Source organism: Crocodylus porosus, unplaced genomic scaffold (genome assembly GCF_001723895.1).
Source record: "Crocodylus porosus isolate Cpor-Errol unplaced genomic scaffold, CroPor_comp1, whole genome shotgun sequence".
NCBI classification, from domain to species: Eukaryota; Metazoa; Chordata; order Crocodylia; family Crocodylidae; genus Crocodylus; species Crocodylus porosus.
This window is the reverse complement of record NW_017728918.1, coordinates 10,500,764-10,528,665: the sequence shown is the minus strand read 5'-3', so window position 1 is coordinate 10,528,665 and position 27,902 is coordinate 10,500,764. Positions and strand designations below refer to the sequence as shown.

General features: G+C 54.1%; 1 protein-coding gene across 1 annotated transcript in view; it reads left to right on the top strand.

Moving 5' to 3' along the window:
* Positions 1-26,259, top strand: part of LOC109311561 (L-gulonolactone oxidase-like) — a 38,375-nt gene extending 12,116 nt beyond the window's left edge. The window contains exons 6-12 of the mRNA XM_019537261.1: positions 2,806-2,991; positions 18,818-18,925; positions 19,097-19,173; positions 21,943-22,092; positions 22,886-23,050; positions 24,441-24,531; positions 25,791-26,259. Coding sequence (XP_019392806.1) covers positions 2,806-2,991; positions 18,818-18,925; positions 19,097-19,173; positions 21,943-22,092; positions 22,886-23,050; positions 24,441-24,531; positions 25,791-25,919 — 906 coding nt within the window. The 3' untranslated portion in view covers positions 25,920-26,259. The remainder of the gene's footprint in view (positions 1-2,805; positions 2,992-18,817; positions 18,926-19,096; positions 19,174-21,942; positions 22,093-22,885; positions 23,051-24,440; positions 24,532-25,790) is intronic.
* Positions 26,260-27,902: the final 1,643 nt, after the last annotated feature.

Sequence of the window (27,902 nt, the reverse complement as noted above, 5' to 3'; positions counted from 1 at the left end):
AGCATGCAGTCGCCCCAGCCGCTTTGTGCACGCCGGTCAAACGACTCGATGTACGTAGCAGATGCATCCTAGTTCTCACTCATCACTAACACCTCTTTAGGTGTCTCAGGCTCAGACCCATCACCATACTTAGGGGCTGGAAGGAATTTCCCCCCCGTCAGATTGGAACAGATTGGGGGGGGGGGTTTGCCTTCCTCTGTAGTGGGGATACAGCCGCTGCCTGGGGTCTCTTGGGCATATATTAGCAACCTTGGATAGAAGCAGGACGTTAGCTGCTGCAGTTCCCCGGCTTTCCCCGTGGCAGGGTTGGGCGTGTGCCTGGTGCTGTCAGGGGTGACTGTCGTGTTGCTCAGAGGCTGGGCAATGGTTTGTCTGGCCTGGTGTGGACAGGGCTGACGCTGCCTCAGGCAGGGCTTGGGCTCGATGTGACCTCTGCAGCTCCCTGCCAGCCCCGCATCTCTAGGATTTCATGTCTCTGCTGTATCAGCCACATCCTGCTTCTCACCAGTTAATGTGACCAGATAAGGACATCTCTTTGCCAGGTCACTCAATTTCTTGCGATGGGACTCTGTTGCCATGTCTTCATGTGCTCACTTAATGTGCATTAGCCTGATTTAAGGCACATTTAGGGCATGCATCTACACATGTGCACTGTTAATGACCCTTAAAAATGGAGATTTAAGGCTCTCTGAGCCTAAATTTGATATCTGCATAAAGCAGGTATCAAATTTATGTGCGAATAGCTAAATTGCATTAGCGAACATGTAGACACATTAATGTGCATGAACGTGGTATGTGTCCATTGACTTGGGACTAACATTAGTCCCCAGTCTGTCCGTATGTTGCACAAGGGGCCGTTCGAGCTCCTGGAGGCTAAGTTCCACTTTGGTCCCCAGAAGTGAGTCGCACCACAATCCACAGAGACAAAGCCTTTATTGCTTGCAAGCAGGTCGGCCTGGAGTCATGAGACTCAGATCAAAGCCGACCCCGAGTGCCTATTCTCCATTGCTTATATACTCGATTACAAGGTATTGGAAAATTCCCATTAGCGCAATTGCATTTCAAACTAGCACAGTTGCGAAGCTAAGGACTTTCCAACTGCAAGTCTGCGGTTTGCATGTTTGCACAACAGAGTGGGAAACAAGCTGCATGTAGATGCTTCCTGAGTTCTCGTAAAAGCAAACGGTTTTCAGCCCCCCCGCTTTTCCCAGACGTACACCTGCATTAATGTGCACTAGTGCATGCACATGTAGACATGAACCTAAATCACCTTAATGTGCAATAAGCTAATGCGCATTAAGTTTAGGCACTCATAAAAGCACTTGTAGACACGCCCTCTTCTGATCTCCTTAATTTACCCTCTGTCTGTTGGTCTTGGAGGCACCTCTCAAGCTAACGAGCTACTTTCCCAGCACTTCTGTGCATGCCATATAGAAATGCCTCATTTCGTATTCATCGGGGCCTGCTTTGGTTCAGGCCACTAGCAGGGCCTCTGTGACTTGTTTATGCCCTGAGCTGTGGTTGTATTAATTTATACTCTAGCAAAATCTACAGGTGCAGCTTAGGGAATGGATGTGTCCTGCATGGCCACAGACAGACCCTGGGAAGCTCTCAGGCGTGGGAGCTCCTGGATGGATTAAAACATGGTGTCGCCAAGCACCATGGTGACCGGTCCATGGTCTTGAATTGCTGTACTACACTACCTTGGCTGTCTTCTAATCTTTTCTACATGCTGGGTGCATCTACACATTCATTAATGCACTTCTCATTAAGTTTATACTCACATAACGAAGTACTAAATCAATGTACAGTAACTGGTACTTCTGTGCAGCAGCACCGGTGCATAGGTTTTTACAGACACTAACTGCTCAGTAGCCTAATACTGCTGTGCAGTAGCATATTAGCATGGGTTTTGCCCCGCATGCTACTACGCAGTGTTATTAGGCTACTGCACAGTTAGCGTCCCATGTAAATGCACCCACTGCTCCCAGGAAACAAGACATTTAGGGTATGGACACGTGACAAGATGACTTCAAGGGGAAGCCAAGCAAGTTCCTCCAAACCATATACCAGTGTATTGGGATAGTGTTCATCAGGCAATGTGACCAAAAGCAGCTACATCCAGCAGAGGATACACAGACATACTTCCTACAGGATGCTGGGGTCTCAGGTCTCTCTCAATCCATCCGCATGGTTGAAGCAAGTTCCAGACTTCCACCCCTATGCCTTGTTGTGGATGAGTTTTATATAGTTCAGACTCAAATTTCTGTATTCCCATCCATTTCTCTGGGATAACGATCTCTTGGCCAATGGAGCAGGGAAACTGAGCCATGACCTGTGACCATCGTTCTTTCCTGGGGTCGCCTTAATAGCACAGCGTGTGAGCCCTGGCCTGTGCATGTCAGCTCCCTTGAGACTGTCCCTCACTAGCCACCTTCTCTCATGCTAAGGGTTGTGATTTAGACTGAACTGCTTCTGGAAGAGGAGGAAGTAGTGATGTACCCAGCACAGCAAAAAGAGGTGAGGGGTATTCAGGACCCCCCGACCTGCTAGTCCCAAGGAGCTTCTGAGCTAGGGCAAGAGAGAGCAGGACAGGAGCTGGCAGATGGGGCAGCACAGGGAAGGAGGAGCTGAGCACCGTGGCCTGGAGCCTAAGTGCATCGGCTGCCTGGCCATGGCTAAGCCTTCTTGGAAGCACGGTGGAGCCATGCGTTGGCTTGCATTATCCACCTTGCCTGGCTCTGTTGGCCCTTCTTCCCTGGGGTGCACTTGGCCGTGACTCTGTGCCGTCTTCCCCTCCGGCAGGTGGTGGCGCTGACCCTGCTGACGGCGGCAGGGGAGATCCTGGAGTGCTCCGAGGGCTCCCACGCGGACATCTTCCAAGCGGCCCGGGTGCACCTCGGCTGCTTGGGCGTCGTGCTTACCATCACCTTCCAGTGCGTGCCGGAGTTTTACCTGCAGGAGACCACCTTCCCCTCCACCCTCAAGGAGGTACCTTTGGGTTGGGACTGGGGGAAAAGCAGGGGTGGTTCTTTCTAGCTGCCTCGGAGGGCATTGGAGTGAAGTTCCTGGTTGCACACAATGCCCTAGATCAGGGATGTCCAGTGGGCTGCATATAGGGCACACAGGATTATCTTGTGGTCCCTGGGCTCCTGCCTAGCCACCACATGGCTCTAGCTGGACTACCAACCGGCGGCTCCAGGTCCTACCTCCCTCCGGCTTTCACTGCCTGCTGCAAGGGGTAGTACAGCACAACCCGCCTGAGATGCAGGTCCAGATGCACAGTGTAGCAGGTGGGGGCTCTTGCATGGTGCAGTGGGGGGCTGTCCACAAGGGCAGAGGCCCAGGTGTTAACACATTTCACCCTGGGTGGATGGGTAAAAAAATGCCAATGGACCCTTGAGACGTTCCAACCCGCGTGAGAAGTTTATGGATTAATCGACAAAGCAAGGTTAGCAGCAAAGTGTAAAGCATAATCTGACGGGATGGGTCGTGATTACTGCGAAGTGAAGCTGGCCGGGCTCCCGGGCTCCGTCAGCAGGGGATTCTCCCAATGGCTCGGCATGTAGGCGGGTCTCCAGATTCCCTCCAGCCAGTGCCCGGTATTATGGATGGCTGGTAAGCATCATTTCCATATTCTAATACCTCATCCCCAGTGGTTTTATTTAAATGTCTTTGTTTCACTGAACTTTTCAAAACTGGATGAAACCAGATTTCTTGTGGACCCAAATGTACTAAGAAGTTAAGATTGATATCCTTGAGAAAGCAAAAAGAAGCAAGAGGGAGGGTTTGTTTTTTTTTTAAATCATCTCTCCCTTCGCTTTGTGGAATATTGCTTCATGTTGTTATTTTTACTATTCCCCCCACCCCCTGCCGCCTTTGTTCATGGCCTGGCAAGGCTGCTTGGTTTTCCCAAATTACCTTGTGCTCTGTTTGATGGTGTCTCATGAGACACACAAACGGCTTCCCTTTGCCATGTTAACTGAGCCAGCTGTTGCATCTGCAAGGGTTTGTGCTATGGTCACTCAGGCAGAGGCTTCTGGGACCTTTTCTGCTTAGCCACATTTTGCAGCTAGTCACACTTAGGCGTGTCTACATGTGTATTAAAGCGCTTTAGTTAATGCACATTCAATCTAGTACCTCCAGGCATTTGTACACCTACATTTGTGTGCTCTAACGTGCCAGAGATCTGCGTGTGAGTTGATGCGCCCAGCGCTGCATCGCATGTATTTGTATAAACATCGAAATGCACATCAGTGCTGAGAAAATGGCGACAGTGCGTTTTTGAACTAAAACCCTTTCTATATGTTTTAGTTCAAAAGTGTGCCGCTGCCATTGTCTCAGAGCTGACACACATTTCACTGTCTATACAAATGCTTTACATGGAGCCTGTCTCTGCTCATTAACTAAAAAGCACAGTTTTTTATTTTGGTGACACTGTAATGTGCATTACAATAGGCTAATGCACATTAAAGTGCACGTGTAGATGCACCCTCAGGCACAGGCTTTGAGGCCTTTTGCTGCTTGGCTGCATGTTGCAGCTTGTCATCGCTATTCAGTCCAAGCTTAGGCCCAGAGGCACGGTTTATATTGCAGGGTGGGGTCCATGGCTGCATGGCCCCCACTCGTGCAGCCCTCACCCCTTAGAAATTGCATTGCCACACTCTAGCCATGTTGAACCGTGTCCCCCTTACACACTTGAGCTTCCCTATGTCGTGATCATGCAGCTGTGTTTTGTGCACTAGGAAGGGGGAACAAGAGCCATGCACTGAATTCATCCATCGGGTGGGTCCGGCTGCCACTTGTCACTGAAAAGCCCTGACCACAGAGCTCTTTGGCCACAGAGACATCCAGCCCCATTCATGCCAGGGATGCACATATAGATAGGGGTTTCCCAGTGGCCTTGCTCATGCTGTCTTGCTTGTATTGCACTGGGGTCCGATCCAGGGTCAGAGCCCCGTTACGCTGCACACTGTAGGGATCTGGAGTGATGCCTGATTGGGGCCTCTGTAGACTTACTCTACAGGTCAGATGGGAGCAGCGTTCACACCAGGTCTGAGTGACCATAGCGTGTGGGGAGAGGATAGAAGAGACTCTCAGGGGGATTTTTCTGTGTGGCCCCACATAACCGACACCTGGGCTGCAGCCATAACCCATTGCACTTGCACATAGCATGCGACTTGCAAAGGGCTTTATAATCCTCAATTGAATTAGGATCCACAACACCCTTTGGAGGTAGATCAGGATTCTTCTCTCTGCCTCAGCAACCCAGTAGTACCTAAACAAGAGCAATTAAATGGCCTGTCTGACTCAGTTTCATAGCTGATAGCACGGCAGAGACGGAAATAAAACCCAGGAGTCCGGCCGCTGCCCCCTGCTCTAATGACTCGTCCACACTTCACCACGTTTTGCTGTGCTGGTCCCCCAGGCCAGGCAGACGAGCATCCTGCCTGGTTGATGAGCGCTGTCTTTGCTAAGCTAGGCAAGAACTGGTGGAGTCCTAGTTAGAGAGGCTTGGAAATAATGCGCAGCTGATGGAGGGTCCATGAATAGTGTTATTTCCTCCCCCTGGTTCCCGGAAGGCCCGAGTTCACCAGCGTGGATACGTCTGGATAGGCGTGTTTGCAAATAAGCAGAGCTGCACTTAACGGGGAGATTAGTAAGCAAATAAACCCGTGTAATGTACTGATACAGAAAGGAGAGTGCCGGCTCTGCAGGGCAGAGTGGAGGGGACTGGTGTTTCCCAGGCTTCTAGGTTTTGCCGGTGCCACGTGGGGCCAGGAAGGGACTTCCACCCCTCCTCCTGCTGCAGGTGTCAGAGGGTTTATATTCCACCTTCCTCAGAGGCGCCAGCTGCAGCCCGGGCTGGGGGTGGGGACCGGGCTGTGCCAATGCCCCTGCTGGCACCAGCCCCGCAGGGGCCTGGCTGGAGGGTCTCGCCCCTCCGCTCAGGGTCAGACCGATGCTGCATTTAGGGTCAGGAAGGGATTTTCCCCCATGGTCAGACTGGTACGGACTGGGGTTGGAGGGGTTGCTTTCCTCTGTAGTGGATCTGCCTGGGGTCTCTAAAGGTATGTTAACGGCCTTTCCTAGCGGCAGGATGTTGACTACCGCGGTCCCCCTGCTTTCCCTGGGGCAGGATCGGGGATGATGCCTGGTGCTATGTCAGGGGCAACTGTGTTGTTTTGCTAAGAGACTGGGCAGTGGTTTCTCCGGTCTGGTTTGGACAGGGCTGACCCTGCCTCAGGCAGAGGTTGGACTAGACGTGACCTCTGGAGCTCCCCGTGGCTCTTCTATGACTGTATTCGTGCCCTTTGCCAACCCTTGCCGTGGTGGGACGCTGACAGCCCTCAGCCCCCTGCTTTACCTGTGGCAGGTCCCGGGGCACTTGATGCCTTTGAGAAATGCACTTTGCAGCTGTGCAGGGTTGACTGACCAGTTTTAGGTGGGGGAGGTGAACGTTTGGTCTCAAAAGGAACGGGTCCATGTCACAGAAGCATAGAAAATTAGGGTGGGAAGGGACCTCGGTAAGTCATCTAGTCCAACCCCCTGCTCAAAGCAGGACCAGCCCCAGCTAGATAACAAGTCTTATGATTTATGAATGTATCCGGAGCCTCGAAACCACAGCGCTCAGAAGGAAGGAGCAGGGAAATCCTGTGCGTGGAGAAAAGCAGCATGTTTATATGGTTGGAGTCTGTTGGAAAGGCTGGGTCAATATGCACCCTTATAGACTAATTAAATAAGAGGGTGTTGGATTATATTGAATAGCTGTTGTCCTGAGTGCTGGCTCTCAGCTGGTGGCCTGTGGGCCTGAGAGATGCTGCAGGTGGGCTCTAAAGGTGCATATGATTATCCAGCCCCCTTCCCATATTCCCCATGTGCCTGGCAGCCTTATGCAGAGATGCCCCTCTGCTCCTTGCAGGCTCCCTGCAAACTAGCTAGCAGCTGAGCTGCCTTCAAGGACATCAGAAACTTCCACCATGCTTGGAAGTTTTCAAGAGCGGGTTGGACTGAGACGGCTGGGAGGATCTTACCTGGAGCAGGGGGCTGGGCTAGATGTGACCTTGTGAGGTCCTTCTCAGCCAGACGTGCCCAAGATCCTTAGAGAAGAGGGACCACGATAAAGGGACAGTATGGCTCTGCATGCAAGGAGGTGGCCTGCACACAACTAGCTTGATCATCCCTGCATGGAGCTGCTCTGTTCTGGCATGGGAGTGACACCCTGCTCCTCTGTTTCTGGGGGGCAGGTGACTTTGCTGTAGCCAAGGTGGGCTGGGGACCCTCCAGGCTGATGTCTCAAAGGTCTGGAGCACTGCAGGGACAAAGCAAGCAATGTCATAGACTCAGATAGGACCCTGAGGGTCATCTGGTCCAACCCCCTGCTACTCCTGTCCCTTGCTTTGCCAGCCTTGCGAGAGCCAGTGATGCCTGGTTGATCTCCCATAACTATTGTCTGGCTCTGGGCTTGGGAGAAGAAAGACCATGTACAAGCTTGCTCCTGGCAGCAGCTGCTAAGCAGGAGGGTACACACCATTCGCATCCGCATTCGCTCTAGGGCTGTAGCTAAAGGAAATTCGTCCGGTAGAAACAACCTTGGCTTCCTCACGGGGATGAAGCTGATCAAAAGCTCGACCAAGGGGCTGCGGGGATGGCTGCAGGGATCGGGCAGTAGCAGTCTTGGATGCTGTTCGGAGGTGTGGGGGTGCTCCCGACCGGCTGGTGCTCTTGGGGGTCTGGCTGCTTGGGTCGGGATGCTTTCGCAGGCCATTTCCTGGAGCATGGGCATGATAAAGAAAGAATGATTTGAATTTGTGTTCAGTGGATGAATCCCGGGGAGGGTTATTGCCCCTTCGGACAGTGCACTAGTGGAGAGCAGTCCACCCAGTTCAGCAAAACCGCCCAGACAAAGGCAAGCGATGCGTTACATGCACAGGTGCCCCCAAAGTCACTCCAAGAGGGCGAGTCCTGCAACCACCATGCTTATAGCCAAGATGTCCCCAACTCTTCTCTCTCTCTCTTAAGATGTCCCTTTTCTGGGCAAATCCAGGCCCCTGCAACTCATCCTGCACCATCTGCAGCTCCCCCCTGCCAGGTTTGGGCCTCTCAAGCTCACTGCCTGCTGAGTTCAGGCTTTTCCAGCTCCCTCCCTGCTGAGCCTGGGTATCTCCAGCTCACCCCCCAGGAGTCCAGCTCAACTCGTTATCGCTGCTTGATGAGCATGGTCCGATCTTTTTATTTATTTATTTTAGACTCCTCAATTGGTTCAGCTCCTGTTTCTTCATTTAAATCATCATTTTGACTCCCCACTCTCTTTTATCAGGTCAGCGAAGCCTCCCAAGCTCCTATGCGGGGTCTTAGCTTAACATAACGATAGGGTCACGTAACCGAAATGCCTGCACCTGATAAGAGCAAGAAGACATCTGGGCCCCAGAGCCAGGGCTCTCTTGGGCACCCGTGCAAGCTAGTTTCTCTCCCAGGGGGTTCTGGCTCCTGTTTTGCAGCCTCCTGAGAGAGCCTTGATTTTTGGGATGCCAGATGGAGCTGCCACGAAGCATCGCGCAGCACTGGGTACTGCTGTCCCTTGCCCGAGTCCCTGCTCCCCGCAGGCTGGGTCTGGGCTGAAGGAAGGGCCCGGGGGCTCTGCAGAGCGGTGCTCTGTGAACTGGGCATGAACCACGTTCCCGGGAGGAGAGCAGATCTGACACGCGCTGAGCAGGGAGGCGTGTGCTGAGCTGGCCAGCGTCGGGAGCCGAGACGCACGGAGCTGCCGGGGTGCGACTGACCCCACCGCGGCGTCTCTCTTATTCCCGTCTCCCTTATGCCCACGGACTGGGGCTCATCTGCCCCTTCAGTCATGATCCATGCATCCTTTCCCAACCCCCAACTCTTGGGCAATTCAGGCCCTTTCGGAGAAAATCCAGGTACCCAGCACAGCGGATTTGCTTTGAAAAGCTTCCCACTTTGCTGTATGGCAGTGATGTCCTACCCTTTACACCCCGCAGGCCAGATGGGAGGTGCCAGCTCTGTCCACGGGCTTGATCCAGGACACAGAGCTGATGCGGCAGGGGTCCAGACTACATGAGGTCCCATCCGACCCTCATTTTCTATGATTTGACTCTCCAGACCAGCCTACCTTCTCCTCCCTTTTCTGCAGCTGATTTTTCCCAGCGCCAGTTCCCTCCTCTATTGCCTTCCACCAGTGACCAACCACCGACCCAGACAGTCTTCAGGATGTAACCAGTAACCACCTCCTGAGCCCCCCCCAGTTCTGTATTCACAGGGATTTCCCTAAGACCAGTGCATTGGGACATGGCAACCCACGGAGCATCGTTTGGCCCTACAGCTCAGTGCAAAGCCAGAGGCAATGGAGGAAAGATGGAGTCCTTCCCTTATTGCCTTGTGTTGGAGTCAGTTCCTGGTCCTTCACGGGGTCCTCAAGGCTGGGGCAGTGGGGCTTGGTGGCCCTGGAGGTCTGCCCAAGGGCAGAAGAGGGAGGGAGGAGTCAGCTCTGAGCCCCTGAAAGACCAGGAGGCCATTGGTGTCATTGGGTCATCATCACAGTGCGATGAGGCAAGGTGCACACAGGGAGGGAGTGTCAGGCCAGAGGGAAGGGAGATGTTCCCCTGAGGCTCTGAATTCATTCAGGCAAGCCCAGAAAAGGATGCCCACGTCTCCATGTTTGCACGGCTTCAGTCCCAGCTTCCAGGCACCTCCTGGCCCCAAGAAAGCACGTGGTTTTGCTCATGCCAGGCTGGAGCCTACACAAGTGAGTAGGAGCTTGGTCGGAGAGGTGGCTCGGGCTCTTTGTTGGCCCAGAAGAGGCCCCGAGTCCCAGCCCCCGTCCTTGAGGTTCAGGTTGGGGGCATCCTGCATCTGCCCTGCTGCCTGCGTTGCCGACAGCAGCAAGCTCAAGTGTGAGTCCTGCTGTTGCAAGGGTACGCGCAGCTCATTAGCTGTGCTGTGTCTGTAACGAGCATCAGGGATGGCTTGTAGTGACGCGTGCGACCCGCTCACCATTGCGTGCTGTCACCAGGCTGCTGCAGTGGAGACAGCGGAGCGCCCCAGCCCCCATCTGACCTCATGCAAATTGCCAGATCTGAGCTTCTCTCTAATCTGCTTCTAAAAACTTCCAGAGATGAAAACACAGAATTGTAGAAAATTCAGGGTGGAAGGGACCTCAGGAGGTCACATCTAGTCCATCCCCCTGCTCCAAGCTGGACCAGCCCCAACTGCATCATCCCAGCCAGGGCTTTGTCTACCCGGGGCTTCAAAACTTTCAAGGACGGAGACCCCACAATCACTCTGGGGAGCCTGGCCCACTCCTTCACCACCCTCCTAATGAGAAAATCTTCTTTTCTAGACTCAGTAACCCTGGTTCTTCCAAGCTTTCCTTGCACATCCTGTTTCCTAGACCTCTCCTTTGTCTTGTTTCTCTGTTGGGCTCTTTGCCGTTGGTCCGCAGCTTTCTGGACCCAGAGGCAGGTGGGGAGTCTTAAAGACCTCCAGTGACTCACCTCATCCAAAGGCATTGTGGTTGCCCCAAAAGCTAATTACCCACGCTGCTAAAAAACAGGTCCGCCTTATTCTAGCCTGCAGTGGAATGAATTATGTCTGCTTTCCATTTGTCCCCGACCCCATCCTGTGACTTCAGCCTGGTGGTAATCCCAGCCAAATGGGCCCAGTTTGAATTCTAGCTCGACTTCCATGCCTCTGGCCCGGGCACCTGGGTTCATCCATCGCACCGGCAGAGCAAGAGGAGGACGAGATGGCAACGATGAGGGACGGAGGGGGAGGAAGCCCTTCAAAACAGAGCCAGTTCAGAACTGGGAATTTACCAGGAACTGCCATTACTCCTAGCCCTGTCCCTGGCTCTCCCATCAGCCAGCCAAGCGTGCTAATGATGCACGTCGGAAGAGATTGTCTTCCTAGTGCTTTCATTTTTCTTCCTGAGAAACTGAGAGCAAGGCTGGATGCAGAAAGGGGGAAGGAGCCTTCCCAGTGTCTGATCACTCCCGGGGGGTGAGAGCTGCATGGCCACCAGTTATTCAGTGAGTGCACTTGTAGGTGGAGGAAAGCTTCTCCTGCTTGCCATGTGGCTCCTAGCGTCACAGTATCTCCATCTTGCCTCATCCGTGGACTCTCAGACGGGGCTACAGCATTGCAGGACAGATCCCATAGGTCACAGCAGACCAGAAGCTCAATATTGTGCTAAAAATGCCCTCTTGTTGGTTCAGCTCTGGGAGAGGCTGATTCCTGGGAGCCTGAGGGTGGTTACACACTTGTCTGGGCTGATTCGGACAGGGCTGGTCCTGCCTTGCGCAGAGGGCTGGGCTGCATGCAACGACCCGACTTCCTCTTACCCCTTGCTGTGAGGTAGGGAAGATGCAGCAGGTACTGGGACCTCATTAAAGCTTTGTAACCCAACCAGGTCTGCTTAGTAGGCGCCTGGGTGTTTGCCCTTCGTTAAAACTTGCCTATTCAGAGCAACAGCAGATGCAGTTAATTGAGACATTCACCCCATGTCCGAACTGTGCAATGTGGCTGCAGCAGGGGCTTGCTGGCCTGGTCTAAGTGTGCGTACGTGGGGATCTGCGTGGGTTAGACTTTACGTACAAAGCGTCTCACCCACTTAGGCTGCAAGGAGGTCAGTAGCTCTCAGACAAGGGGTGTTTTGTGCCTCTGGATGAATCAGTGCCATGAAGAATCGGATGCTGCTCTCAACAGTGAATGGGTTCATGGTATCATCTCACCCTGTCACATGGACAGGAACTAGGGCTGAATTAAGGGGATTTAGCAGATCCTCCTCCAAACCAGTTTTTCTTGAAGGCAGCTTCTCCAACCCATCTGCTGTGGTCTGGATTGTCCAGAGGACTTTTGCATCGAGAGCAGGGAGCTGTATGAGGATGGAGGCTGGATCTCATCTACCAAGGAGTGTGCCAAAGAGAGAGGGACCCCTCCTGAGAGGGGGCTGAGAGCAACCTGGTGTCTAATAAGAATCATTCTTCTATCATGAATATGGAGCAGAAGAATTGGAGGCAGTTTCATGGGCTTGGGAAATCTTTAGGCAAATGAGGTACTGTCTAGTCATCTTGCATGCTAACGCAGCTCATTTGCACAGAAGCTCCCTATGCCTGAGCTTTCCGCCCCCGCAGACGAGGCAAGGCCCTGCGCAAAGCAGGACGGTGTGTTGCAGCCAGTTTTCACTCCAGCCCCCGTGCACTGATGTCTCAAGTCCCAGCAATCATCTTTACACGATAATGCTTTAACATGCGTGGTCTCTCGCTTCCAAGGGACGTGTCATAACCCACTTGCGGCTCCTCCGCCGGTTACATAAACTCTTTCAAATATTAAGTGCGTTATCCTCAAAGCCTCCCCCCACCCCAGAGTTGGACAGAGCAAGGGATGTGTATAACGAGGCTGAGTCCTGTCTGTGCTCATGCCCCCCAGTGTCGACTGTGCTGTCATGGTGCAGCGGGGATGGGAACAGCTGTGCAGGGCAGATGTGCTCTTAGCATCCAGCCTGCTGCTATGTGCACACCATTCCTTGCTTCGATCTCAGGCTTTCTTTGTGTATGGCGTCAGATCCACGCTCATTAGCTGTCTGGTTGGGCACGGCTCTCCGTGCCCCCGGCCACTTGGCGAGGACACGAACGGCTGCTAACGAGGATCCTCCTGGGGGGTTTCTTCCTTCCATTCAGACGGACTCCACTCCTGGGAGTCAAACGAGATGCGCCATTCACAGTGACGTGCTCTTGGCATAGACTGTGTCCTGGCCGCACTCCTCCTCGGGCTGCAGGTCAGGCGTTGCTCCCTCTCTTCATTTATTGCCACTTCTTGCTTTTATCAGTTAGGAAAATAGAGGCCAGGAGCAAGTCAACGCTATTCCCAGCTTCAGGTAGCCAGTGGTAGACCTGGAGCCCAGTGAAGCTGATTGGAGCTGGGCTGGTCTCAGTGGGGGCAGATGAGGAACGAGGAGCAATGGGCTCAAGTTGCAGCAAGGGAAGTTGAGGTTGGGTATTAGGAAAAGTTTTCTAACTAGGAGGGTAGTAAAGCACTGGAGCAGGCTATCCAGAGAGGTTGTGGACGCTCCATCCTTGCGGGTTTTGGAGACCTGGATAGACAAGCTGAGGCTGGGATGATGTAGTTGGGGCTGGTCCTGCTTGGAGCAGGGGGGTTGATTAGATGTGACCTCCTGCGGTCCCTTCAACCCTCATTTTCTATGGTTCCCAGCTGCCCATTCATTTTCAACCTGCTCCTTCAGCCATAAGCAACCTGACATCTCTTCCAGCGAGCAGTGTTCATATTACCCATCCAGTTGATTCATCTCATCAGAGTCTCACAGGTCAAAAATATAATCCTGGCTAATTGCACAGAAGTCCTTATTAAGTCAAGTTCATGAAAATGAAAATGAAAAAAAAAAGAAAGATCATCCCGGCCAAAGGGAATGGCTCGTTGCTGGAGTGATCTGGTTTCTGCAGCAATTAAAGCTCCTGGAATTTTTGATTGAATAATTTAGTCCTCATGAATCACGCAAATCTCCCGTTTCCTTCACCACCACCAAAAACATCAGCAGAAAGGTTATATTTTACAATCTTGTGAGAGGCTTGCTCTGAAAACAGTCCCAATGTGCTTTATTAGAGTAGTCATACATAAAAACAGAAGTACTGCCCTGTGCTGCATCAGACCACAGGTCCGTCTTGCCCAGTCTCTTGTATCACGCAGCGGCAGAGAGCGGAAGCCAGAAGAGAGTGAACTGGGTCTGAGCGGGGGTTTTCCCTATTTTTCTCTCGCTTGCAGCCTTTAAGGTCCAGGAAGGTCTGATGCAGAGGCTGTGGCCCTCACTGCCCTGCTGAATAGTGACTTATGCCCCTTTCCTCCCAGCATGTGTCCAACCCGGTGCTAATCTGGCTGAACTCTCAGCTCCCACCGCATCTGGTGGTAACAAGCCCCACGCCTTTATGCCACGCTGGATGGAAAAGAGCTTCCTGGTGTTTGTTTTAAACTTACTACCTACTCATTTCATTTTGTGACCCCTCGTTCTTGTGATGTAAAAGATGCTGGGTGCATCTACACATTCATTAATGTTCTGTAGTTATGGCGCATTAAGTTTAGTACTTGGTTATCCAAGTGCTAATTCAATGCGCAGTAACTTGTGCTACTGTGCAATAGTGCCAGTGCACAGTTTTTTAGTGACACTTACTGTGCAATAACCTAATAACACCGCACAGTAATGTATTAGCATGGGTTTTGCCTGGCACACTACTACTCAGTGTTAGTAGTCTACTGCACAGTAAGTGTTTCGTGTAGACATGCCCAGTAAATAGTAAATCCCTGTTGACTTTCTCTTCACCATTTAGTAAACCCTTCTCATATCCCCCCTCAAGCAGCTCTTTTTTCAACTGACCAGGCCTGGCCTCTTTAGTCTGTCCGTACATGGGCGCCCCTCCATGCCACACATTATCCTTGGCAGGCATTTGCCTGTCTCACCGGACAATAGATTTGCACCAAATGAGGGATTAGCTGACTGATCCACTGCAGATGTGGTTGTAGAGGCCAATTTGGGAGTGACAGTCCTCCTCAGTGCTTCTCACACACAGAGGTCATCCCTAACAGTCCTGGGCGAGGTTTCTCCTTGCCTTTGCGTGTTGGGCTCTCCTTGTCTCGAAAACCTTCATTTCACATTTCACAGACTGTTCCCAAGGGCAGTCTCCTCCCAGTCATTCGGCTCATTGCTCGTTGCGTTCATCTCTCTCTTGCAAACATTGCAGTGGAGATGAAGCGTGCCTGCGTGGTCTTGTTTCTGTGACGAGTTCTCCAGACAAGGGATCCTTCAGTGTGTGTATATATACATGTATATATATGTGTGTGTGTGTATATATGTATGTATATATACATGTATATATTTGTGTGTGTGTGTATCTATATATATATCCCCATCGCCCATTCTCCACATATGACCAAGCCATGAAAGTCGATGTGGACTAAGAGGAGAGCGGATGCTTGGACTATCCGTACCCCCCAACACCTCAGCGTAGGTGACTTTGTCCTGCCAAGAAAGTCCTAGGAAGGCATTAGGCAACATGCCTGTTTACAGTGCCACTGAAAATGCGGCCGCCCCGGGGTAGAAGGCCGTACCACGTGGTGCAGCAGGAGTGAAGCAGAAGGGTGCAATTAATGGCAGGATCAGCATAACCCATGCCAGGAGAGAGTGCATCCTTCACCCCTTTTGCTGCTGGTAAGAGGATAAAAGCTTTCTACTGCTGCCAGCTACTGGAAGTGCTCCTCAAGCTCTAACACAGGATCTTGTGTTTGGTGCTTCAGGCTCTAAGTTTGTCCCCTTCTGTTGGCTGAGTATGAGCTAGCCCTGCCCATGTTTTATACCCACTGGATTGCAGCACAGGCTTTTTATCACCGCTTTGCTCTCCGACCTAGGCCGGCAGTGTTGCCTAGTGGAGATGCAGCGTATGGAAGCAGGCTTGGTCGTACCACCTCCCTGTGGGCCCTGCTGCGTCTAGCTGTGGGTCTGACCCAACTGCACCCCACATTTCTATTCTAGCAGTGTTTTGCCGTGCCATCCCAGGCTTCCTGTTGGTTGAAACCAGCCAAGCTGACAAGGAGCTGCTACATAGCCTCTGCCCCCCCAAAAGCCCATCCATCAGGCCTTCCTGGCTGGTAATGTTACCTGATGTGCTTCTTCATTGGGGTCACACTCAGAGAGGACCCAAAGGCTCACATGGTCCTGATGAAGCCCTGCCAGCTCTCCCCTACATCCACCACGGCATCACAGGGGGTGCCAAGCAGCAGGGGCATTGGCACAGCCCCATCCCCAGCCTGGCTGCAGCCAGCACCCCTGGGGGAGGCTTAGAAACCCCCTGCCCCATGGAGTAGAAAGGAGGGGAGGGGGCAACCTCCTTGGATGCTTATCCTGCTGGGGTGATCTGCCCCCAGCTGACTTCCTGCCCCTGGGGCGGGGGGCTGGACCCGATGATCTTGCGAGGTCCCTTCCAGCCCTGATGTCTATGAACCCAGCAAAGCCCAGAAGCCGGGGAAATCCCCATAGCAGAGCACAGGCATCGCTGCACCTATATGACCCCCAATCAGTGTCTGTCCCCCCTCTCCTCGGCACCTCCATTCACGGAGAGTCCCCCCTTCCCCATTCCACTTCCTCCCTGCTGTGAGGGTGAAGAAGTTTTTCTGGATTTCCAATCAAAAACCTACTTTGCGGCAGCTTCAAGCCCTTGGTCTGCATCCTGCTCTCTGCAGCAAGAGAGAAAAGGGGTTTCCCTCCTCTCTATGGCAGCCCTTCAGGTATTGGCAGGCTGTTATCATGGCCCCACGTAAGAGCCTTTTCCACCATCCGAACATGCCCAGCTCCTCACAGGACTTGCTTTCCAAGCCCTTTATTGTTCTTGCTGCCTGCCTCTGGACCCCTCTCTACACCCCATCCCAGCGCCTTCACCATCCCGCGGTACAGATGCCATCGCGGATCCAATGCAGTTCATTACTGCCTCAGTTTCCCTGTCTGAAATGGGGCTGAGACAGTCCCAGGCTCTGCAGGCTGCTGGGAAATGTGGAACAGTGCAGATCTGGGACAGGGCAGCCCTTTATCCATATTCATCCCCTTATCAGCTGGCAGTTGCCTTTGACCTGATCCTTTCGGATTTTGTGCTGGCTGATTCCCCAAGGTGGAAGAAGATAATAGCAGGACTGGAGAGCGGGTGCTTTAACTTTTGAAACTGAGTTATTCGAGACTGCATGCATAGTGCATGTCTGGAAAGGAGGGAGGGGTCCTTGTCCTTTAAAGCCTGCCTCGCGCTGCTCTCTGGCCTGGGGTTTCTCTTCCGATCTTCCAGTATAACCGTGGGCTGACGCTTCCTTTCTCTTGGCCGGCAGGTCCATTGCAGGTCCATTGCACTGATCAAGCCAGCAGCTCCTATGCGAAGGGGGCTGGGTAGCGAGGCAGGCATCTTCCATGGGCTCTCGAGGATAAAGCCTGGAGCCAGCAGTGCAGCAGGAGGCAAAGCTACCTGAGCAAAGTCCTTCTGCATTCAGTCGTGCTTGGGACCTCTGCCTCTAAGTAACCCCTTATGGTCTGACTTCAGGCCCTGGCGTGGCACTTGCAAAGTTGAGCAGCCTCTGGTCTCATTGCTGCAGGGCTGGAAGACCGGGGTGGTGTGGCTGCATTGTGGTGGAGGGTCTTGCTTCTGCCTCAGAGGCTGGGAAATGCTGCTCTGCTTCCCTGCAGATGTTGTCTTTCAAGCAGGGCTGGAAGCCAAGGTCCTGGGCCCTTGTCATGTGGATCTCTCTGCTCTGAAGAGTTTGGCCGCCAAGGGTTTTTGGCTTGAGGGAGTTGTTGCAGGGGGGTAAGGTAAAGGTAGATAATCAGGACAGGAGCTGGGCTGGTGCCCTATAGGACCCTGTGAGTTGTTTCCCATGTCAGAGTGGCCAAATCTGATGCAGAACCAGGCTGCAGATCCTGGCCCGTGTCCATCCCTCCCACGCTGACTCTCCTCCAGGCTCAGTAACCCTTTGCAGGTCTCAGGCCCCGCTGTCTCGGCCTGAAGACCCCTGGACAAGCCATAGCAAAGGGAGCATAAAGTGTTAATAATTTTGGCCCCGATCCTGGCCTCTTGTCAGTGGCTCTAATGGCTCGTTGTGACAGTGGCTCTAATAGCTCTTAGTAGTAGCTGGTCCTGCTTGGAGCAAGGGGTTGAACTAGATGTGACCTCCTGCCACCCTCACTGTCTATGATCCCGTGCGTCTCTCTGGTTTATTACCTTTCTATCCTGGAGTCGTCCTCTTTTCAAAAGATTGCTGAAGGGATGGCCGGGCCGACTGATCGCCATGGGAGGGGAGAGCTCAGCCAACATGGGGAGAGCCAGGGACTGGGTAGCATGCGATGGGCCGGGTGGAGGTCAGAGTCCTTGGTTTGGGTGTTGACGTGGTGCCAGGAGAGACGGGACGGGCTGCGGAGGGGGGCAGGCCAGGGAGCGGCTCTCTTGGGCCAGGGGCTGAGTTCGTCTTGGAGGGGAGGGGGATGTTATAACAAGACCTGCCCCATCCTGGCCTCAACCTCCCAGCTCCAAGCTCCTGCTCCAACAGAGGCACGTGGGGTAGGGATGGGGGTGCATGTGATGCAACTGGGTGCAACTTTTAGAAGTCTATTTATCTCCACCCCAAGCATCTTCCCAACCAGGCATGCCCCTTGCTCTGTCCCCAGGGAGGGGTGCTGAGCTCCTGGATAAAACACAGGTCCTTTGAGTGGTTTCCACTGGGCTGAAATCTCTGGGGAACGCACTGCCTCTGCAAGGGCGGGCATCTGCGTGATACTTCTCCCCTGCCCCGGCGTGAAGGGCACAGCTGTCTCAGTGCACGGACCCTGCCCCGCCCGGGCGAGTGGGGCTGCTGGATGCATTAGTATTGGCCTGGGATGGTTTTGAAAGGTGATGCCTTGGAGACCTGGGGATTTGATTTCTGGTGCGTTGTCTGGCCCCTCAGACAGCTCCCTTCACTGCGCAGATCCAGCTGCCGCCCCCAGGCACAGGGGGTCTCGGCCCCAGGCTGGGAGGAGGGTAAGGCAGATGGGGCCGGTGCTTGGCACGTCTGCTAGGAAGGGCTGACTTTGGGGATGGCCCAGGCCTGAGATTCACAGGTTCTGGGTTCGAGCTCTGCCAAACCTTCTTAAGTGACTTCGACCTTGGCTTCCCGTCAGCCCAGGAAGGGTGACCGGTCTGTCTCCCCGTGGAGGGGGCGGGGGTCTGCAAGTAGCTGCCCCAGCAGATCCCATCAGTGCTGGTTTCCTTCCTCCCCTCACCAGGTCCTGGACAACCTCGACAGCCACCTGCAGCGCTCCGAGTACTTCCGCTTCCTCTGGTTTCCGCACAGCGAGAACGTCAGCGTCATCTACCAGGATCACACCAGCAAGGTGCAGCCTCCTGCCGCGACCCCCTGGCCCAGCCCCAGTCTGGCTGTGCCGGTGATCCCGTCAGTGGCACTGATGGGCTGGGCCCTGTTTTGGGAGTGGGGATCGGGTGCTGGGCCCACGTGCATCAGAGCAGCTGGTTGATCCCCTCGCACATCTGCCCTGTCCTTGCAGTCTCCCTCCTCCATGGGCAGCTGGTTCTGGGACTACGCCATCGGCTACTACTTGCTGGAGTTCCTGCTCTGGGTCAGGTAGGGCTTGATTCGGGGGCTGGCGCTGTGTTGGGGGGAGAAAGGGGGTGGGTTCGTGCACCAGGCCTGAGGCTCCTAGGTGGTATTTCCCATGGGTAGTTTTCTGTCCCTACAAGATACCATATTTTCGTGAATGGAACATGCACTGTCCCCCCCCGCCCCACAAAAATCAGCTGCTGGAAATGGAAGTGCTTATTATAACTGAGGAAATAAGGTAACAGCAGTTTCAGCTGCTTAGCTACCGGGGAAATGGGAAGTAAGGTGGCTCTGCTGCCCACCGGGCTGCCTAGCTGCCGTCTGTGGACACGGTCTCTTCCCCTCCCACCTCACCCCACAGAGGCTCTCAAGGAAACAGCCTTTTTCTCCCCTCTGAGCGTGTTGTATACAAGAAAATACGGTAAATCCAGGGCTATGGCAGCAGCCAATTAGCTGGTTCCTCTTCGTGATGGGCGCTGTGATTGGGAAGGGGGAGGAGCTTGGCTTGGGTTAGATGCCACCTGGGTTCTTTTCCAGCTCTGCTACTGACTCACGCCATCTCCTTGGGCGAGTCCATGCATGGCTGTGTGCCTCAGTTTCCCCATTCCTGCAAGGTACCAGTCTCAGTCACTGGATGCAGAGAACAAAACAGGAAGGGTCCTGTTTATACAGGCCCCTGTACAAATCTCTGGTGAGGCCGGACCTCGAACATTGTGCCCGGTTCTGGTCCCCACGCCTCAGAAAGGAAGAAAGGCGTGGAGAAGGGCAGCAAGGATGACAGGTGACGTGGAGGTGTTTCCCTGACAGGCGAGACTCAAGAGGCCAGGCCTGGTCAGGTTAGAAGAGAGACGCTTGAGGGGGACAGGAGCGGGGCTTACAGAAGTCTGAATGGTGAAGAGAAAGTCAGTAGGGGTTGTTTGCTGACTGTCTCTCCCGCGCAAGGACAGGGGGTCACGGCATGAAACCAGCACGGCATCAGTTTACACCCGCGGCAGGGAGGGGATTCTGGGGGAAGGCCCAAGGCATGTCTGCATGTTCAATTAATGACCTCTAGGTAATGTGCATTAAATCTAGTCCCTCCATTGTGATGCACTAGAGAAATGAACATTAGCCTGTTTTCATGTGCATTTGCTAAAGAGCACAGGTTTTTGTGACACTTTGATGCACGTGCAAGTACGCTAATGCGCATTAAAGCGCACCTGTAGATGTGCCCAAGAAGGATCTCATGTGTGCATATGAGAGAGAGAGATGGCGGGGAGGGGTTGTTGCTCGGTGTTTAGCTCTTGGGGGGTTGCATCCTTCTAGGCAATGGCTTAGCCGTCCCAGTTCCTTGCTGCTGAGGTGGAAAATCTGTCCCTAAAACATGCCCCAGTCCCGAAACAGTCTGCAGCCCAGTCCTGGGGCACCTCTGATTTGGCACGGGACTGTGCTGCCCTCCAGTGTCCAGAGAGCTGAGGGGCCAGCGCTTGTCCGTCTGTCAGGGCACCTGGGTGGGATTTTTAGTCCGACAGACGCCGACTGTGCTGAATTCAAACTTGCGGTAGGAGCATCCTTGCTTAGCTGAGACAAGGGGCAGTCCCCATCCCGGCATCCCGCAGCAGCGGTGCATCGGCAGCGCTCACCGCTCTCTGCTGTCGCCTCCGGCGGGCTGTCAGCTGGGGTGGGGGCTTCTGGTTGTGCAGCTGGACAGGGAGGGCTTGCAGTGGTGATCTGGGGGATCCCTCCAGTTGATTGTGGGGATCCCGGGTCCCTGGATTCCCAGGCAGTGCCTCAGAGGGGACTTTCCTGGCTTACGATCCTACTATCCAGTACCCAGTGGCCAGGACGCAGGCATGGGCGGATCTTGGTTTATGAAAAGGGGGCACATTGTCACATATAGCACGGTGCATATTTTTCTCCTGCTAAAAAGAAGCTAGAAGCTTTATTAATACGCTAACAGGCGAGAACTATATCGTTTAGTTTAAGCTGAAGCCAAAACAAACGTAGCTTTGTGAAAATGGTCACTAATTTTTTAGATCGTATATGAAGTTAAAAAAAACCACACAACAAACTAGGTGAAAAATAGTCAAAATAGGCAAAAGAGAGTGTATCATTATAGTTGAATGTACATCTCTTATTCGGATTCATAAAACAGCCGTCTTGAGCATCTGGACAGGGGCGGTTACAAAGGAGAGCGGTGGGTAACCCCTGTGAAGTGGAGGGAGAGTAACAGGGATCAGGGAGATGACAACGAGCCATGAAGTCAATCGATCCAGTTAGCACTGCCTCAAGAGAAGTCCCCCGCGCCTCACAGGAGCTCGGTGTGAACGTCTGGGTGGAGGAGGAACCAAAGGACAGCCCGTCTGCACCACTGGACCCCCTGGATCCACCCCTGCACACACATTTGGGGCCTGCTATCCTGACCTGCCGTTCTCCTACCTAATGGAGGACACAGGCAAATGATGGCTGAGCCCAGTGTCATCCCCGTTGGTGTCGCACTCCAGTGTAAGCTACCCTGGGATCACACGTGGGCAGACGTGTAGCTAGCCCAAGATACATCTCTGTGCCACGGCTCCAGGCAGCTGCGGGCAGGTGCCATCCTGCTTGCCTTTAGCAAGTGGCTGCCTTGGGCTAGGCATGGACAGACAGCAGCAGAACTGGTGTGACTGGGGCCAGTTACTTCGGGGTCAGCCCTTCCTCTTCCCATGCCCCAAGGCTGCTGGAAGGCTCGTATCCCACCCCATGCACGGCAGCTGCAGTTCCCTGCAAAATGGGCCCGTGCCGGCTGCTCTGACCCCGGTCTCCTCCCCGCAGCACGTTCCTGCCCTTCCTGGTGCCCTGGATCAACCGCGGCTTCTTCTGGCTCCTCTTCACCAGCAAGGGGGAGAAGGTTGACCTCAGCTACAAGGTCTTCAACTACGAGTGCCGCTTCAAGCAGCACGTCCAGGACTGGGCCATCCCCATGTGAGATGCTCGGGACGGGAGCCTGGGTCCACGTGTCTGTGACTCCCACTCTGCAAGGGTTTGCCGGGAGGGGTGGAGGTTGTATAGGTCCAGGCGTCTCCCCCGCTCCCCGTCACATCTAGGCCGGACCCGGGCTCCGCAGAGCAGTGCCAGGGAGGGACACATGCTCCAAAAACCTCCACTGCTCCAAAACTGGGGGGAGCTGGCTGGGTGCCCAGCTCCGTACAGTCAACAACCCCATTCCCAAAAGGGCCAGGCCAGGAACTGCGGGCCCGGCGATCTGGCAGGGAGAGATTCAGCAGGACACGGGGGTCTGTGAGCACACGGCAGCCTCCTATTATATCGGCCTTGCCGCATCGTCCAGGCAGCGGGAGCCAGAGCCGGGCAGGACTGCCGGTCTCGCGACTGCCCCAGCCTCTTGCCAACAGTGACGTCCACCTGGGAGCACGAACCCCCCAGTAGACGCAGACTTGCAGGCATTGCCTCCTGTTTGCGGCACCTCTGTCCTTGACACTGCTCTCGTTATACTCCTGTAGCAATTAGCGTACATCCCACGCGCCCCTCTCACCCTCCAGCTTCCCAGCTCAGACTCGCTGCCTGCTCCCTGTTGAGAGGGGCAGCTTTGGGGAGCAGGAGCCACTTCACGGAGGGCCTTTGCCTTGCAATAAGCATCCCAGGAGCAGGGGAAATCTCTCCCGAGCAATGCACGGGAGAGATGTCCGGGGGTTGCCCTCACTGCCGCTGTGTGCCTCACCTGCCTTTGTGGGGTGGGGGGTGTCTGCTTCCCGGGCAGTGAGAAGACGAAGGATGCCCTCCTGGAGCTGAAGGCCGCGCTGGAGAGCAGCCCCAAGGTGGTGGCTCACTACCCTGTGGAGGTGCGCTTCGCCCAGGCAGACAGCATCCTGCTCAGCCCCTGCTTCCAGCGCGACAGCTGCTACATGAACATCATCATGTACAGGTGGGATCCGGCGGGCGGAGGCGTGGGTCGGGGGGTGCAGCGTGCAGCACTCCCCAGGCACAGGCCCGACATTCAGAGAGGTGCTGGGAGCTGCTGCAGTGCCGTTTCCTTCCGAATCGGTGATCTCTGGAGAGGTTCAGGGGGACCTGAACAGGGAGGGCCAGCTCCAGGTGACTGTGTGCTGTGCCTCAGTTTCCCTACCTATAACATGGGGTGACAGTGTGGGGGTATCAGGTCTGTATCTTGTTCCCACTTGGCTTCTCTTAGGGGCCCTGTGTGTCTGCACCGAGTGCCGCAGGCTCAGGGGCTGGTGAGCAGGGTTCCTAAGTGACATGGTGAGGCCAGACTTCCTTGCATGCAATGCACACCTTTCCCCCCAAAATCAGCTCTCCCCTCAAACTGGAGTGCATCTATTAAGCAGGGAAGGTGATTTTCTGCCTGGGGTTGGAAACGCCTTGTTCCTCGGTACAACAGCTCTGGATTACTCTTCAGGCAGCTGAGGGAATCACTCGAGGTAATGTCTCATTGTTCTTCACTCCGCCGGTGTTAACAGTTGTCTCTCCTTTTTAACCGTCTTCATGTTCCACTAATCAAGCTGCCCTTTCTTAGGGCGATTTTGGCTGCCTGCTAGCTTATTTCACAGCCTCTTTAGCCCCTTAGCTCTTTTCAAAGCTACAGCTCCACCCATGGAGACCATTCAATTTTAGTTGTGCAAGAAAGGGAGGGTGAGTGAGTGAAACGATTTACTATCTCTCATCATACAAGAACGAGGGGTTATAAAATGAAACTAAGCCGCAGTCCATTTAAAGCTAACGCCAGGAAGCTCTTTTCCATCCAGCGTGTCGGTCAAATGTGGGGGCTTGTTGCCACCAGACGCGGTGGAAGTGGCGAGTTCAGCCAGATTGAGTCGTTATTGAGCATGGGAGCGAGGGGCACGGCCTTCGCATCCGGCCTTCCTGGACCTTCATGCTGGAGGCTGCAAGTAAGAGAGGAACAGTGTCAAAACCCCTGGTCAGACCCATGTCAGTCTCCCTCTCAGCATCTGCTCCCTGCCGCTATGTACCGTGGGAGACTGGGCGAGAGGGACGTGTGGTCCCAGGCAGCACAGGGCAGTTCTTATGTTCTTATGTTTTTATGAGTGAGCTGTAGATTAGGCTCTATACCTTCCCCGCTTAACAGATGCACTCCAATTTAAGGGGAGGGTTGATTTTGGGGGGAAAGGTGTGCATTGCATGCAAGAAAGTAGGGCATCACCCTGTTCTCTGAAGTCATAACTCTGGGGAAATCTTTTTATCTTTATTCTGCTCCTCAAAAACAAGTTGTATATTATATTTGGGGCGTGTTGTATGCAAGTAAATATGGTAATGTGCTGATATCGCCCTGCCTCCAGGCCCTACGGGAAGGACGTACCCCGGCTGGACTACTGGCTGGCCTACGAGGGCATCATGAAGAAGTTCGGAGGGAGGCCACACTGGGCCAAGGTACCACTACAGACAGGCCTGCAGCTCAGGGTGGGGAGGGGGCAGATCCTGCCACCCAGTTGGCCCCACTCTGTGTGCGCCAGCCCCCGGCAATGGAGCAGCGCCAGCGTGGGCTGGAGGCAGTGTGGACACCTCTGACTGCAGACCCGGTGGTGTCTGTCAGGGCGAGGGAGGTGGTGGGACCAGCGTGGGTATGTTGCTCCCAGGCCTTCCCCGGTTCCCCAGCTGGGATCCCAATGCCTAGCTTCCTTCCCCAGCAGCAGCGAGGACCATGCCCTGGGCGGGAGGAGCAGGGCTGAGTGGGGCTGGGCAGGTAGGATGATCAGCAAGATCAAAGCAGGGCCATCTGCAACTAGATCATCCCAGCTAAGGCTTTGGTTAGCCGGGTCTTCAAAACCTCCAAGGCTGGAGATGCTACCACCTCTCTGGTAGGCTGATCAGCAGCATACCTGCAGGAAGGTGAAGAGCTCGTGGAGTTCAAGGGAAGATCTTTAATAGGACTACGGTGGGAAGTGGGGGAGATGTTCCTAGGAGCCAAAGGGAGATGGGACAAAAGCTGGCATGGCTGAGCTGTGAGCCACATCTCACAAGGCCCAGTGGTACCCTAAAGCCTGGGACATATGGACTGCAGTGCGGTCCAGTGCCTATTTCTTGTTCCCCCTACATGTGAGCCTCGCAGACCTTCTCTGGCCTGAGTCCAGGGAAGAGCTGTCCCTGGACACTGCTGACCCAGGCGGTGTGAGGCCAGCTTGCCCCTTCCAAGGGGTGAGGACTCTGTATCACCCGGGGCTATAAAGCTTCATATAGCAGTATAACCCACGGAGGGCAGACACTTAAATCATGCCGAGGGCCCTGGGCACTTGTCAAATGTCAGTGATTATGACCCCTCCCCAAAGATTGAGCAGGGATAGCTTGGTCTCAGCTGATGGCCTCTCCTTAAGATTTGTCCCCATGTTCAGAGCGGGCCGCTGTGCAGCTGCTCACCCCTCGTTAAGCCTGGTTGCCTTGGCACTCAGGGGGCACTGCCTGCAATACCAGACTTGAGCTGGACCAGACTTAGTCTGCTTCCAGGCTGGGAATAACGCTGGATGGACAGGCTGGGTCATTACAGAGCATCTTGATGTGCTTGTGATCTGGAAAATGGCCGGCGAGGTGAAGGTGCATGTGTAAACACACACGTGCATGTCTCAGCTTTGCCCTCGCAGCAGCTCTCAATGGGCTGGCGCGTGGTGAGCAGCAGACGGGGTCTTCTCTTGCAGGCTCACGCCTGCACCCGGAGGGACTTTGAGAAGATATATCCCGGCTTCCCGAAGTTCTGCTCCATCCGGGAGAAGCTGGATCCTACAGGGATGTTCCTGAACACGTACCTGGAGAAGGTGCTCTACTGAGGGTGGACAGGGAAGGATGGATGGTCCCCTGTGCTCCATTCCTGGGGGCAGGGGCACTGCTCCTGGTACAGCTCCCTTCTACTCCCAGATCCCTTGGAACTGAACCAAATCCTTATCCAAGAGCACTGCTCCCCTGGGGTGGTCCAGCTTTGACCTGGGGTAGGAGGAGTGCATCCAGCATCTGTTCAGGGGCTTAGATTAGATGACCCTTCGAGTTCCTGCCAGCCTTAGGGCTCTACGATCCTATATGTCTCTTAGCTAAGTTGCTCTTGAGTCTCTGTCTCCTTTGTGTCTTGTACAGCTCCAAGCACTCATACCTCAATAAAAAATCCTGACTGAGTACCGTATTTCTCATGTGCAACACACCCCAGAATAAGATATGCACCTTGCTTTTAAAAGGGAGAATGAAGAGCTCTTTCCTTGTAATAAGTTACGGGGTAGCGGCAGCAAGGGTGCTGAGCCAGCTCCGTGGAGATTACTGCAGACTTTACTTTCAGTTTTGTCTGAAAATGCTCTTACTGTATTCCCCATATAATGCACCCTCCGGCTTCCAGCAGCTGTTTTGGGGGAGGGGGAGATGCATGTTGTAAGCAGGAAAAGACAGAAGAAACTGTCCCGTTGTGCTGTCGGCTTGTGTGTTCATTCAGGGGGACTTCGGGTGAGGCAGGGCTACAAAATGGTTAGAGACTTAGAGAGCTACCCAGTTTTGTGGATGCTGGGCAGGGTGTGGAGAACCTGCAAGGGTTGGATTTGTTTTAGCGGGCACAGACCTCTAAAGGCCACGGACTCCAGCATCACCAGCAGACAGCTGGAGATGGAGGAAAGGTGAGGGTGATAAAGTCTGTGCCGTAGGCAAAGGTAGCGACCAAAAAAAATGACATTGCCTGGTTAAAGAGCTGCAGAACTACCCCGGAGGGACGCTGAATCCAGAACAGGATCTTTCACCACCTGCAGAACAGAACCCCGGTAGCAAATAGGCTGCTTCACCCAGCTCGTTGCAAGCAGCTGCAATTAAGCTGCCAGTGAAGAGCAAACCTTGGCCCCCGGCTGTTTCCATGCTCTGTGTGTGTGGGGGGGGGGGTGTGCGCGCATGTGTACGTGCACGTGTGGACAAAGCATAGGGCTTGGCAGCTCCATAGCCATCATCTCACAGGGCAAGGCCCTGGCCAGGCAGCTCCTTCCATGGGGCAACCATGGCACCGACATGGTACCTGGTCCCCAAGATGCTGCGAGTGTTGAGGGGCCTGCTGTGTAGAGGTCCTAACCCTAAGGACCAGCAGGAAGCAGAGGATGTCGTCCACCCTCTGTATGGTGCCACTTCTTGCCCATCCTGGCACGGCAGCACTGCCTCGGACCCCTACTGCGTGCAGAGAAGGTCAGCCAGCTCCTGGCCACCTGCCTGTGGACCAGGCCACAGGGACCTTTCCAGTCCACACTCCTCGGGGATGGAGGCACAGGCTTGTGTCCCTGCTTAGCGCTGCTGGAGAGCTAGCGTACTGAGCCCTAGAAACTGGCACAGGAAGCCGGCAGGAGAATTCCCAATTTTATACTGGGGATGAAGGCCACAAGCCAAGGGCTATGGAGAGATAAATACAAATAGATCAACAACATGAAGGTACATACACTGAATGGCTAAATAGCAGATAAGCAATAACACTCTGGTATCTTCACTCAAAGAAGATGGTACCCTCCCATGCCTCTGGAGAGCCCCAAACCAGCCACCAGTCCCAGGAGCGCACAACTGCTGTTCGCACGTCCAAGATGTGCTGCTACAGTGTCTGTGTTGTGCTGCAGCTTCCCCTGCTTCAGCTGCTGCTCCCGGCTCGTTCACTATTTCCTAGTTCCTCCTTCTCTTTCTCTTAGCTCCCAGGGTCTCTGGGAGCTGTAGTTTTTATACAGTTTGCAGTTTTTACAGTACAGTTCAGTTAGCAGAGCAGCTCCTCCTGCTGTCACACACTTATATTACAATTAGCTTACACAATA